Source organism: Anopheles bellator, chromosome 1, assembly GCF_943735745.2.
Source record: "Anopheles bellator chromosome 1, idAnoBellAS_SP24_06.2, whole genome shotgun sequence".
NCBI classification, from domain to species: Eukaryota; Metazoa; Arthropoda; class Insecta; order Diptera; family Culicidae; genus Anopheles; species Anopheles bellator.
This window is the reverse complement of record NC_071285.1, coordinates 31,408,657-31,423,168: the sequence shown is the minus strand read 5'-3', so window position 1 is coordinate 31,423,168 and position 14,512 is coordinate 31,408,657. Positions and strand designations below refer to the sequence as shown.

Here is a 14,512-nt window from a genome sequence, read left to right as displayed (position 1 = left end):
CAGTCGTAAAAGAGTGGTTCAATGAAATCATACTCCAAAAATCCCGGCGCAAACAAGAGTCACGAAATCAATTTATTGCGGAACCATTTCGAGTGCTGCGGTGTGGGGTTCCGCAGGGTTTTCCCCAGAAGGACCGACTCCTGACGCTTGTTTTGGAAGTGCCCACGCGAAACACCAGAAATGCGTTAACGTTGCCTTAGGGTTTAAAATTCATCCATTAGTCACAACGTCTTCAACGTTATGGAAGGGTATTATTAAGTTTCAATTTATTATTTGGCTTCAAGGCGGCATCTATTTAAAGAAATTGTTAAAACTACCCGGTTGTGTTCATTAAGTTTTGTCGTTCGATACCATTGGGCACTGCTACAAGCCTAATTTTGTTTGTTATATTGGTACACTCTTCAAATGAACGTATGTGAAGTTTCATTTCAATCAAACACTTAATTTTTTTCACAAGTCATTTAGTATCGACGCGTCAAAGTATTTTTTACAGCTTTTATGACGTCATCGTGTGATGAAAAACGCTGCAAATATGGTGAATACTCCAATTTGAACTTTAATTCATGGATTTTTGCCATTTTCAAAATTTCCTTTGTGACACGGTGCAATGCCTTGATGAACGGAGATGTTTTTGTTCTTCAAATGCGTTTTTTTTTTCAAAGGGGATGCAAACACCTATTTGGGCGATTTCAGGGCGATTAGCCTCTCATTTCGATTCAGGATCATGGTGATAGACCCATGTCTCATCCATACTGATGAGTCGATGCACAAAATCCACTTTATCCTATCGAAAACGCTTTAAATGTTGTCAAGAAAGATGTATTCGAATGCGTTGTTTAGGGAATGCGGTACCCATTTTGCAAACAGCTTTCAGGAACCCAAAATTCAGTCAAAATATTGGTTATACTGCTCAATGAGATGGCTAGGCCTTATAGTAAATCTCTTCAAGTGATTCAACGATTTTCCAATACGACATCCTGTAGTTTTTTTACTATTTCAGGTGTTGTGTATGTTTTCTGACTTTTTTGACATGGATCGTCTTGAAGGCTAGTACAACCGCGTCGAAACTCAGAAACGCCCCTTGTAACCCCCTAATTAAAGATGAAGAGTCCTTATACACTCTCAACATTCGTTCATAATTGTCCTTTGCTTGTAAACCTTCCAAAACTAAAAATTAAATCACTGCATGATACTTGATTTTTTTGCACTGCAAAAAATTCTTTGACACGTCGATACTAAATGACTTGTAGAAAAAAAAATTAAGTGACCGATTGAAATGAAACTTTAAATACGTTCATTTGAAGAGTGTATCAGAATAACAAAAAAAATTAGTCTTGTAGCAGCTCCCAATGGTATCGAACGTCAAAACTTAATGAACAACCTAGTAAATCAAATGTTTGTCAAAAAATTGTCCGGATATTTTTTTTTCGTAAAAAAATAATACACCGAGTCTGTAATTTCAGACCCCTTGCCAGGGGTTCATTAAAGCCCAACCAACCGCGACATGCGGCAAGGCAAACAATGTTGGGTTTGGAATTTCTCCATCCACCGTCACTGCTGATCACACGCAGATCGTGCTTTCGATTTCGGTCAGCAAAACTGGAAGCCCCTCTCTTTGCGTGCCGTGTCGCGAATTGGGTCATTCTGGCGGACCGACGGACGGTACCACGTGGCCGGGGTGGCCGACGAAACGGTTGTTACATTTTTTTTTTTTTTTTAATTCTCAAAATTGGATCTTTATTATACAGAGATGTTTGATTACATAAGAGTACAGAGATATTCCACAATGGGATTGCAGCTATTTAATAATTTTAAAGTATCAAAATGATTGAAATGAAAATATTTCGATTAAAATCTATTTAGATTACATGTTATGCCATGTGGCATTGAGTCATTATATCATACTTATAACTAATAACTAATAACTACATACATCTTACAACTAGTTAACTTTAAAAACCTCAGATAATTAGGTCTTTTATTGTTGGGTGGATAGAATTATTGCATCTATTGATTAGGCCTTCTTTTAGTTTGTTAATTTCTAACGATAGTCTATGCGTGCCAGCGAGGCTTAGGACGAGATTTGTTGGTGTTCTCCAGTGTAAATTGAGGATCATTTTGAGAATTTTATTCAGTCTGATTTGTATTGATTGGAAGTTAGTTTTGGAGCAATGCGACCACAGAGAAGAGGCATAGGTTAAAAGAGGGAGGAAAATTGTTTTATATATAAGGAGTTTATTTGGGAAGTTTAGTTTTGATTTTCTGTTTATTAATGGGTATAGCATTTTGATGAGTATGTCTAGTTTTTTATGTAACATTTCTAAGTGTGGACGGTAGTTAAGTTTATTGTCCAGTAGAAGCCCCAGGTACCTGAGGTGAGGAGACCATGATATATTTTGATTATCTATAATGATATTTTGTCCAGGTAGGGGAACAACTCGTTTGCTGAATTTATATGGGAAAAATATAGCCTGAACTTTCGATGTATTGATTTTTATCTTCCAGTTATTGTAATAACTTTTATAGGAGTTAACGATTTTTTGTAGGTTCTTAATCGCTGTTTTGGTTACCTTGCTTGTTGATATAAGGGCTGTATCGTCAGCATAAATTGCCACTTCACACGTTCTTGTTTTTGGAATGTCGGACGTGAATATATTATAGAGGGAAGGACCAAGGATACTTCCTTGAGGGACACCAGCTGGAGCACTAAAGGATGCAGAGAGCGTATTGTTGACAAGTACTTGATATTTTCTATTGTTAAGATAGCTTTTTAAAATTTTTAATATGTATAGTGGGAAATTAAGTTTATGCATTTTGTGTAGCAGTCCATAGTGCCATACACTATCAAAAGCTTTTTCAATGTCTAAAAAGACAATGGCTGTCGATTTGGTTTCAGATTTAGCTTTTCTTAAGTGGTTTACTACTCTGGTTAGTTGGAGTGTTGTTGAGTGTCCTGATCTGAAACCAAACTGTTGGATAGGAAAAATATTATTTGAGCTCACGTGCTCTATAATTCGTGTCAGGAGTAGTTTTTCAAAGATTTTACTTAGAGAGCTAAGCAGGCTTATTGGTCTGTAGCTACTCGGTTGAGTCGGATCTTTACCGGGTTTTATTATTGGGATTATTTTTGCTGTCCTCCAGGCATTAGGGAAGTAACAGTTTAGAAGACAAGCGTTGAACAGGCGAGTAATGAATTGTTTGGTTCGGAGACTGAGTTTTTTTATAAGAATGTTAAAGATTCCGTCCATCCCAGGAGCTTTAAAATTTTTAAGGAAATCTATTGTGTTTATCACTTCATTAGGAGTGAAAAAATTTATATTTGTAGTGCAATTTGATGATTCAATGAAGTTAACTGACCTTAGTACTTTTGTTTCGTGTGGGCTATTATACGAGGCTGTTGTAGTGTGTGAATTAGAAAAATGTAATCCAATGGCATCACCTTTCTCAGTGGGACTGACAAGAATATTGTTGTCTGAGGTGAAAATTGTTGGGATAGGCTTTGGTTTTGTTCTGAGAACTTTGGCTACTTTCCAGAAATGTTTGGTGGAATTTTTTAACTTTTCGGTCATACGCGAGAATGATTCATTCCGAAGAGTTTGGCATCGATTCCGAATGGTAGAGTTTAATAGTTTTAAGCACAGGCCCATAGCTGGGGAGCGATTTCTTTGAAATCTTCTGCGAATGGAATTTCTGTATGAAATTATTGCTAATGTAGTTTGATCGATGGGAATAGTGTGGTTTTGTATCTGAATGGAGGGTACAGCTAAATTTTCAGCTAAAATGATAGCCCGAGATAGGTCATGAATAGCCTGATCAATATGTTCAACATTTCCAAGCTGACTATTAAGGTTTATATGATTTTCCACTAGTTTCTGGAACTGGTTCCAGTTGACGTTAGAAAAGTTTTTCTTTACTCTAGGGTTTTTTCGTTGAACTGAGCAAGTAATAGTTGCTACAACAGGCAAATGGTCGGAGGAAAGAGCGTTGTCAGTAACTGGAGTGTCTATATTTACTAGGTTGGATAAGAAAAAATCTATTGTAGAGGGAGTTGAGCTGGTTCTAATGTAGGTAGGAGAAAGCGGAGCATAAATGTTACAGTGTCCTTCTTGCAGGAAATCATACAGAATTTTACCGTTACTATTGTTGGAACTATTGTACCAGTATTGATGTTTGGCGTTCAAATCTCCAGCTATTATGATTTTCTCGGAGGAGCTTGATGATATTAGTTTTCGTAAATCTGAAAGGTAGGTATTATTGCGGCCTGAGCGGGTGGAGCATTGAACCGGGCAGTATACAGCGTACAGATCAAAAGATTGTTGCACACCAAAAATACGTACTCCTAAGGAAGTGATAATTTCAGTTTTTTTATGGGACAGGGTTTTGAAAGGGATGTTACTTTTAACTAGGATGGCCAGGCCATTAGAATGGGAGGTACCATCTAATCTTACAACATTGTAACCGGGTAGAGAAAGATTTATTTCCGATGTTAAATGGGTTTCAGTAAGAGCAGCTATATCTATCTCCGAGGAAGAGAGAAAGTGCTGTAACTCTGTTGTTTTTTGCCTGACTGATCGGGCATTCCAAGTGGTTATTTTAAGTTCAGCAGGCATAGCGAATGATGAAGGTAGCGATAACATGGATTTGCTCTGTTTTTGAGCGACAGTTTGTTAGGGCGGGTAAAAGCTCGTTGAAGACGTGCATAATTTCGTCCGCATTCATTAGTTCGTTTACGGTGTTCTTACCTGCCTTTTGCTGGTTTGGTAGCATCGGTATAGGTAAAAATGTCGTGTTACCGACAGGCACTTTAGGGAAGTCCCTCTTCTGGTGAGACACCAAAGGCGTGGCAACTGCCGGTGTGAATGAAGATCGTCCGGGTCCTGATGTGTTCGGAAGTGTTTGGGACTCCTGAACTGGTGTCCGGGGGAGGACCGGAGCTTTTGCTGTAGGACTCGGCGGACTAGGAGTCTGAGGTAGAACTTGAGCTGGTACCTGATGTTGCGGTGAAGTTGGTGCTGGATCTGACGGCGTTGAGGCCGTTTTTGGAGTGGCAGCTATGCGACCGGCGCCCTGGATGATCTCCGCGAATGATGAACCGATTTCAGACACGTATTGGTTCACAGACGCGTGAACCGATTTTTTCACTACATGCACTGTTTGGGCCGGCTTGCCTCTCGCCCGTTGCCTTATTGTGATGTATTCGGAGCGGGTAGGGCAGGAAATGTCTGATGCTGCGTGATTGCCACCGCAGTTGGCGCACTTTAAGTCTGTTGTGGCTGAGCAAATGGCCGTTAAATGCGCAAGCCCACATTTTCCACATCGAGGGTTAAGGTGACAGGCCGAGCTTCCATGCCCATACATCAAGCATCGATGACACTGCGATACTAGTTGGGTCTTCGGAGTGAAATTCTCCCACTTCACTATAACGCCACAAACGCTTTTCAAACTTTTGAGGGTTTCGAGTCTTAAATTTTTTTCAAACTTAATTATATAGGTGCAACTGTCAGTGGAGGGTTTTCCTATTGGGAAGACTCCTACTGGCTCAGAACCAAGTTGGGTTTTGATGTCACACTTGATTTCATCGGCTTCCAGCGTTGGCAAGCCTTTCACAATGAACTTCACCGTTTTGGGTTGCACTTCAGGGTGGGTGAAGTAATTGAATTTAGCCTTGCACAGGTAGGCTTCAAGTGTTTTTTTATCACCAAGTGAATTTGGGATTATTTTTGTTCCAATGGAACATGATTTACAGAGGGCATTTACCCCAAGTTTTTTTATGGTTTCCAGTAATTTGGACATGGACGAGTCCATTACCATGATGGCTGCAGCAGGCTTGTTGTGCTTCAAGGGAGCACTTGGCATTTTTTCGGAACTTTCTGTTCCAGTGGATCTTGAAGTGCCAGCATTCTGTGACGCGGCACCACTTGGATTGATGGACTCATTGGGAGTCGTGGATTTGTTTCTCAACAGCGGGGAATCAATAGTTGATTCCAACGACTGCGTCGAGGATGATATCGATTTCGCTGACGAGAGCGAGCATTTTTCTAAATCTGGCGACGAAACTTCGCGCACTAACTTTTTAGACGATGTGTCTTTCATCTTCTTCTTTCTTTTTCCCATCGTTAAAAACGACCACCACTTGATACACGAGCTGACAGGTAGATCACTGGAGAGCTCCTTTAAACACGTCTTGTCTCGTTGAAGGCACGAGAAGGAATGAAACGGTTGTTACATAAAGGTGAGGAGTACGAAAGAAAAACTGTCTTCGAGCCAAAGAGCAAGTTAAACCAAACATTACCCAAACCAACCGTCGTCGTCTGGACAGTCCCGACCACGCCGCCGCCGGTGGACGGACTGGGTCGGAAAAAGAGAGTGAACATGAACGGTAGGAACCAGTTTTAACGGGGTGGCTGGCCCGGGTTGCGTCTAGGCACGACGAAAGTAAAATTAGCACGATTTTACTGAGACCGTTCGACGGGCATTCCACGAAACACGCCATCAGGCATGTCAGGGAGGCACGCATTTTCCAACCTGTTGCCAGCGGCTTTGTGCCCTCTGTACCCGGCGCGTGCAAGTTATGCTGGGCGTGGACTGGTGTGCGTGAGAGAGCTACCCAAACACTTGCTGCTGCTAGCAAGCCACAGCAAGCGGTGCTTCTGGCTCCAGGCATCCCGGTCGTTCCGTAGTGTCCGAAATATGCGCCACAATGGAGCAGGCTCTTGGAACCGGTTTTTTCCCGCGGTTCGCGTACTCGCTAGGTTATGATCGAAGAGAGCAGTGAATGGATGTGATATGATGCGTGAAGACGAAAAGGCCACACAGAAATCCCCGGCCTACGAGTGCGCTTTATTGATTCTTCGTGAAGGCTATCTGCCCAAAAATCTACCATCGATTATGCTCGCTTCGTGACAACCGAACCGAAACCGTTCTAAAATCCTTGAACAATTCATCCGTGCAGCTGCAGCTGCTGGGAACTTTCGTAGCGAACCGGAAACAGACCAGCGCACATATCGGTGCAGCCCCGGGGACACTTGACACGGTTTCATTGGGTCCATGCAAAAACAAACATAAAACCGATTAGCGGTTGACGTGTCGTTGCGGTTCTCTACTCTTTTCGGGGTTCGGTGCTGCTTCCGCATTATTGGATCAAAATCTAGCACTGTGCAGGACTATTGTGGGTCCGTTAGGAGGAAGGTACGTTGCGTGACTGGGGGTCTCACTCGCGCGTCAAGCCTAGCTCGAGTTGGTTGACAGAGTTTGCTAATTAAATAGGAAATCCCCACACGAAGCAAGTGTTGAGTTCATAGGCAAAAGCAACTCTCACATTCAAGAGTGGAACGAAAATGAAAGAAGTGAAACAACACCCATGTGATAATGGACTGGCAAAGATGATGATGATATTAGGCCGCAAACAGTTTTAGTTTCAATTGTTAGAACAAGGATAACGTAGCGAAAAACCTGCGGGGCTATATAAATACCATTAAACATCTTGAACCAAAATATGAAGATGCCAAATTCCGTGATGCAAAAGGCACTTGAGGCAATAAAAGTTTAAGTGTTCTATTCAATTTCATACGCTAGTGCGGGCAACGGGATACCGTTTTAATAGCTTTTGTGACCAAAAGAAAAGCTTTTCGTGAATCGGTGCCTAATGGTCGAAAAGAATTGTGTAACGAACCTTGCCTAAGCCATATGCAAATAATATGTAATGGCAAAATGGTCACCGTCGGACGTGGTTCGCCAGCGACAAATTCCGCCGTCGGAACGTAGCTACAAATTTACTTTTGCCACGCGGTCAACTTTTAGAAGATAGGTTCTGCTGCACAAACACGGCCAGGAGCGCGGACCGTCGTAGTAAGTGAGAGCATCTCGCATCACGAGTGAGAGTAGCGGCTGTGGAGATGAAAACAAAATCTTCCATCCACCATCCACATTCTTGATGTAGCGGACAAAAGCCGTGGCGCTGGTGGGCAATATGTTTTGGAAATACTCCACCCGGTCGTTCGTAGCATGGAGGCAGCATATGGGTTAATTCGATCGCCGCTAACAGTACCGCTACCCGGCACCAGGCGATCGTGGAGCATCCTTCGCCATTGGCCCGCACGTGGTGCGTTCGTTACGTTAAAGCTCTTACTCTAGCGTTCCCATTAAGTCCGTCCGTTCAAGGGGCCGGAATGCAGTAAGACTTTTTTCGTCTGCCGATTAACGGTTTTAATTAATTAAATGGCCGCTCGAAGGCATTCGAGTGTACGATCGTTATTATGATTAAGCTGCGGAACGGTCAACAGCGGATTGGGTTTTGAGGTACGCTACTCATGGCCATGAATAGACATTAAATATCGATATCCAAAAATTTATTAACAAGCTTTTGCCCGTGGATTTTTCCTGCTTTGAAGATTCTATTCGTTCTTTTTCGTAGATGAAAGAAAGCTTAAGGCGAAGCATTCTCAAAGGAGAACACAAATAATTGTTATCTGGAAGGCACGTAATAAGAAACACTGATGTAACGGGACAGCGGAGTCAGACGTAAGAAAAATTAGCCCAAGACCTACACAAATACTACACATTCAAAACATAATAATTGAGCCTAGGAAAATCGGTTCTAAATCGGTGCACTGATGTTTGTGTGGACTACGACAAAGGAAAAAATGTCACAAATAACGGTCGAAAGATATTTGCCTGTGTCAAAGCCCAAACGAAAAAGGAGCTGTTACTAATTCATGGTAAAAGCTTTCTGCCACTGCGTCACACTCACTAACAATCGAAATACGCGCTTCAATAGTCATTGCCGTCGTAAATCGTTCGTATAATAAAACTGGCCGCGGCTTCCAAGCCACCCAAGAAAAGTTATTATTTTCAGGCATGTTTTGAAGCACAATACAATACTGAGCTACAACCAAATTGTTCATCGCCGCGAACCAAGTCTTCAGTCGCCTTCCTTACGATCGGATCTATGTGACAACAATGACCGCAACAGCAACGAACTTACCAAGCGACTGACTAGCTTGCCCTTCAGCGCTGGTGAACACGATCGGCGACGAGCGATCCACCTCCTCCTCCTCCGGGGATCGGAATGTGGTTTTGGTGGCCACGCAGGTGTTAATCTCCGGGCTGTAGACAGTGCTAGTCGAAAATCATCGCTTGTCGCACAGTGCCAAGCAACTGGACTGGCCAAGGACAGCTATCAAGACGTCGATCATGCCCGTAGCGCTATTGCTCGTGACGCGCTTTTTGGGGCTGTCACGGTGGGCCAACAACCAGTATTAAGATTAATCATTGCCAACTTAAACTTCGCGCTTCAACACGCGCTATTTTACTGCGCCTGACCTTCTGGCCTTGGCGATACTCAACCAGCAAGTGAACCAAGTTCAGAGCAGCGTGAAAAACGTTAGCCTAATCTTACGTTACGACCTAAAGGTAAATTGGCTTCTGCTATTGACGATAAAATCTTTTTTGATCACACTAGAGTCGTGATAGTCCGGTGAATACAACAACGGCTTTCAATGGCTTTCAAACGAGCCTCAATTAAAATATTAAAAAAAAATGGTTCCGCACAACATAAGCCATTTGCGTACTGCGTCGTAGCAAAGAACACCCACCTGAGAGAGCAAATTCTTTTTGCGTCACCGTTTTCCGCCCCAGCACCAGCAAAAAGCCACCATAAGACACACCACAGATCACAACGACTACCAAGAAAACCAGAATCCGTTATGGCATCGGTAGCCGGTTTGTGACTATGCTTGTTAGTTCCATCAGACAGGGATAGGATCTCGCGGACTCGCATGTTCCTGGCTGCGGTTGACGGAGCTTCAATGTCGCCAGACTAGATCTCCGGAGATCGCACGATCGAGGCTAATAAGTGATTGAAACGAGCGTAGAGGTAAAAGTATCATTTATGCAGTCACGACCCACTTCATCTGCAGCCACCCATACGCGACTACATGCTCGGTTGCGTGTCTTGAATCGGACAGCTCCGTTAAGAAGCTGCTACTAGCACCGCATCTTGTAACAGTCTCGTGGAATGCATTTCGTTAATAATGCTGAATGGGTTGAGTGAAGGGACCCCGAGCAGTGCAGTATGATGGGTGCCAACCCTGGGTGCAGTTCTAGCGTGTGCGTGGCATCTGAATGGGAAGGGCCTAACGAATTCAAGGTAACAGCATACGTAGTTGCATTAAGTCAATACCGATCGGGAGGTCTGAGAAAAGAATTCAGACAACTGCTCCGCCACAACCTGACAGTCGCAGTGTAACTTGCATGACAAGAAGCAGCCAGAAGCGGTGGCGGAATTCCGAAGTGATTGAGAATGATTTTATACATTTCAAATGCTAGTAAAATGGCATCAAATGCAATCTAAACGAGGTTGAACTATGCGAAGGATAGTATTTTATAATTTGGAAATACTTATATTATATTGACTCAAGCCGGCAGATACGGCAATCAACGGGATTATCAACGGATCCGTCATATAGCATCTGCAAACCCACTTACATTTTTAAATGCTTTGCTTTGAGGAATTCCTTTTTCCCATCGCAGGATTTCCCGAGATGAGTCTCGCAAGTCTTGGAAATCATTAAACCCACAACGGAGCTATTGGCTTCATGTCAGAGCACCTATATTGAGAAACCAAACTGTCAAGTCAAATAATGTGATGTGGAAACACTAACTTGAGGCGTAAAAGTAAAAACACGGGGAACTACATAATGGCCCCATCGGCCGCTCTTATTCGAAAGTTTGTCGTGTGAGATAATTTTGAACAATTTACATAAGACCTGCTTTATGACGTTGACGTTGGGAAAACGTGAAAGTTCTTCAGCTTGTGGTCGAGGAAAAATTTACCAACAAAAGCCCCGGCTCACAACTCAGCAAAAATAATGTTAGTTCATTCTTACCTTGATTGTTTTCAGTACTTCGCACGCCGAGTCTACGACACAATTTCTCACGCACTTTCCTGCAGCGAACAATGAAAGTAAAATTTTAAATCATGTTAATTTAATACAATACAATGAAAGGCAAGCAGCACACCGACAAGATACAAAAAAGATTGTCCTCCGAATATCAAGAGAATGCATAATTTTTGGACGATTTTTGGCCAGCACCAAAACACGTATCACAGGATTTACTGGCTCGATTGTGCAAAAAAAAACCGTGTTCCAAAGCAGCCACCGTGCACCGATTTACACTTGTCCGCTCGCCAGGCTCAACGCACTAGGATTTGCTGGTGTCTGGCGAACGTTGAGGCTTGGTGCAAACAATAGAAACAGTAAAAGCGAGTATTTGAGTATGTTTCCCGGTGCTGTGTTGTTTGTTTGCTCGGTTCGCCGCCATTCGTTTGCCGAACCGCGGGGTGGCCCATTATCGCATCTCGCGATTAGAAAATAGAACGATTTTCCACCTCACTTGACCTGAAAAACAACGGAAACTCGGCATCGACGGCACATCACGCCGTTGGGCATCAATTATGTGCTAATGTCGAACTTCACTCCCTCTGGCGGCGGATGCCGCAAACACACTCTGCCGGCGGTTTTGTGGACAAATATTTGTGGAGGTTTGTGGTGGCGGACGCATTCTGTTATTTTACTCGACCGGTCCGCGTCCGGCGGTCTTCCAACCGCCGCCGACAAAAAGGTATCGCCGCAGGACACGGCCCCCGCGGCCTGACGACAGCAAACTCTGGGTTGGGTATTGGGTTTTTATCACAGCCAAGGTAGGCCAAGGTCCTTTGACTCTGTCCTCGTTTAGTCGCTACGTTTTCGGGTATATCACAGAGTGCGAAGGGTGCCCTTATTTCGTCGGTAAAATTATTTTCGTCTGCAGGTCAAGCGACTGCTTATACACGCAACAGGCACATTGACGACGACGAAGGGTCCATCCATAGCCGCACATGGACACACACTTGCACACACCCACACTTACACGCCGGCTCATTTGCTTTTGGCCCCGAATTCTGCGATCGATTTGGTTCGGATTTGGTTTGGTTGGAAGCGCACGCCATCGCGACAGAAACGCTCTGACGCCACGTGCCTCAAGAATGCGTGGGTTTTGGTAGCCTTTTTTTACGGCGGCTCTCCAAAATGGCACAATCAAGGTCCGACACACTTGTTGTTAAAGTCATCGCAATCGAGCACGTTAAAAAGCGAAGGTAATGCTTAACACGCCAACCATCGTTCGTAGAGCTGGGACGAGAAAGTGACAAACGCAAAGAAGCAACTGATCATATCACTCCCGTCGAACGGGTTGATGCGCTCTGACCAGCGCCCATCTCACACGACCACAACTGAATTTGCAATCTCAACTTTCTGATGTGCGATCCGCGAAGTCACCGACTGACCAGTGGCAGTGAAGCCTTCTTTGCACAGGTGCAATGAATTGATGGCAAAGATATAACTCTGCCACTACCGATCGGAGCATTGCACACGTCATCAACTACGCGTGGAGGTCTTCGCCGTGATTAGGCCAATGCAGCATTTTGGAAACATAACCCCGAGGTAGAGAGAGAGCACTTACACAGCACAACGGAGACTAAGGACGGAAGCAAATGAAAATGAAACCCGGAATCGCCGGACCGCTTGGACTTAGAAGAAACCGGAATCTTTCTGAACTTTCGACGAGCACACGTCGTCGTCACCGGAGCTCCACACACCTTGAAGACGACTGATCGCGTAGTTCGACCGACCGACGCGATTTGAAAGGCAAAACCGGCCGGACCCCTGAGAGGGAGAGTCGCCAAACGGGAAGCTATTCCACAGGAGAGGGCGGCCAGACGATCATGCACCGACTGTGTGATACTACTGTGCCCGCGCACTAACACATGCGAAAACGGGTCCGCAAGTGCCCGCGCGCCGGTCAGCAACAACGCGAACAATTCCACCGAAAGCCAACGGTTAGCTTTCGGCCAGCGCACAGCCCGCGTCACCCACACAGGCCACGACGGCGGCCCGCGATGTAAAAACCAAGTGTGCGTAGACCGAATCGGAGCGAGAGGGAACCGAGAGAGAGACAAAGCGCCCCCAAGAGAGACCCCAGCGACAAACGCCAGGGAAAACCTGTTTGGGTCAGTGGATTGTTATGGCAACCGCCGCCACCACGCCACGCGAGTGAGTCACGCGATCGTTGACGGACGCGCCACAACCTGTTGATCGTACGACCGTCGACTTGAGCGGTCTCTGGTGGCCGGCGCCGGAAACCGAGCTAATCGAGCTAATCGAGCAAACGGTTAAGCTGCGAATTGGTGCGCGATTGGTCTACCGCAATTCGCTCGATCGATTTCAATTGATTTGTGCTCTACAGTAATTTCAAATGTATCTGATCAACATCCAACAAATCGCGAAAGGTTTTTAAAACAAATGGCTCCAGAAAGCATTATTTTCTGTGAAATCGACGATGAGTAACTACCACTTAGTAGCCGTTAAGTTAAAATTCCGTAAAAAAAACCGCCATTCTTCCGATAGTGTCGACAAAAAAAATTAAGCGTCAGAGTGTCTGTTTCGTCGAATTTATCTATCCTCCGGACCTCTTTTGTTTCGTTCCACTGACACAGTTATCAGCTGTGGTGGCACGTTTTGCCAATCTTGAGCATGTACTATGACGACAGAGAACAATCCGCAACGGAAGTAATGCAGAGTGTGATGATGGATTCGCAAATCTTGACAGGTCGTAAACGACGGTGGCCTATTGAATGGAGGAATTGAATGGGAATCGAATTATCTACCGCTTGACCGCTGATAGCGTGACCGTCAGCCGTCAGCGACATGTGATCCACAATCGAGACTACAAGAGCACGATAAGCGCACGAGCTCTAAAAATAAAACTGGAACATACCAAAATGTCGAGCGGAAGCGGATAATTACAAACTAGTAATTCTAGCGGTCAACAATAGCTCCGGGATAAAATGGGGGCAATAAAAAATTCTTATCACCATTAAATCATTAACAATTCTACACGTTTATTTAAGAAATGATTCAGCTTTTCATTATGCAGTTTAATGGGAACTATACAGAGCGGACTTTTTTACAAATATTTTTCGGGTTTTTTCAGAACTCTTGCCACTGTATGCATGTTGCTTGTGAAAACTTTAGGCAGACACATTTTAATATAATTTTCTTTTTATAATAAATTTATTTTAGCATTAATAATTGTCATTTCTGATTTTATTACATAAAATCGTTTCATCTATATAAATGCGGTTCTACTAATGTTGTGTTTTTAACAACCAATGGGGACAGTTCCGCACGGGCTGGTTTCATAATGAAGTGGAAAGCAATTACATGAATGGAAACAGCCAGTCACCCTATAGCTCCTTCATAATCGATTATCGCCTGTAATTATTGGCTTTTGATCGACTGATATGATATCAACTACGTCATATTATGGCATCACTCTTTAAGTACTTGGGCGTAGAAAAAATAAATGATAAAATACAATTGTCCACAGCAATTATTATGTTACAATGGAGAGCGTGCCAAATCCAATATCCTCTGTAGATATCCTTCTCAAAACCCATTACTTGTGGACGTGG

General features: G+C 43.8%; 1 protein-coding gene across 4 annotated transcripts in view; it reads right to left on the bottom strand.

The window, feature by feature from the left end:
• Nucleotides 1–12,632, bottom strand: part of LOC131206285 (putative ferric-chelate reductase 1 homolog) — a 35,536-nt gene extending 22,904 nt beyond the window's left edge. For 2 of the 4 annotated variants that reach the window (XM_058198786.1, XM_058198787.1), the window contains exons 1-2: nt 12,502–12,632; nt 10,887–10,945 (exon numbers count right to left, since the gene is read on the bottom strand). Coding sequence is in view for 2 of the 4 variants with exons in the window: in XM_058198784.1 (XP_058054767.1) it covers nt 8,892–8,903 (12 nt within the window). In the remaining 2 variants the exon portion in view is untranslated. Of the gene's footprint in view, nt 1–8,891; nt 8,979–10,886; nt 10,946–12,501 lie in introns of those variants that run through there. The other 2 variants (XM_058198784.1, XM_058198785.1) reach the window with 1 other exon arrangement.
• Between the last annotated feature and the right edge of the window lie 1,880 nt (nt 12,633–14,512).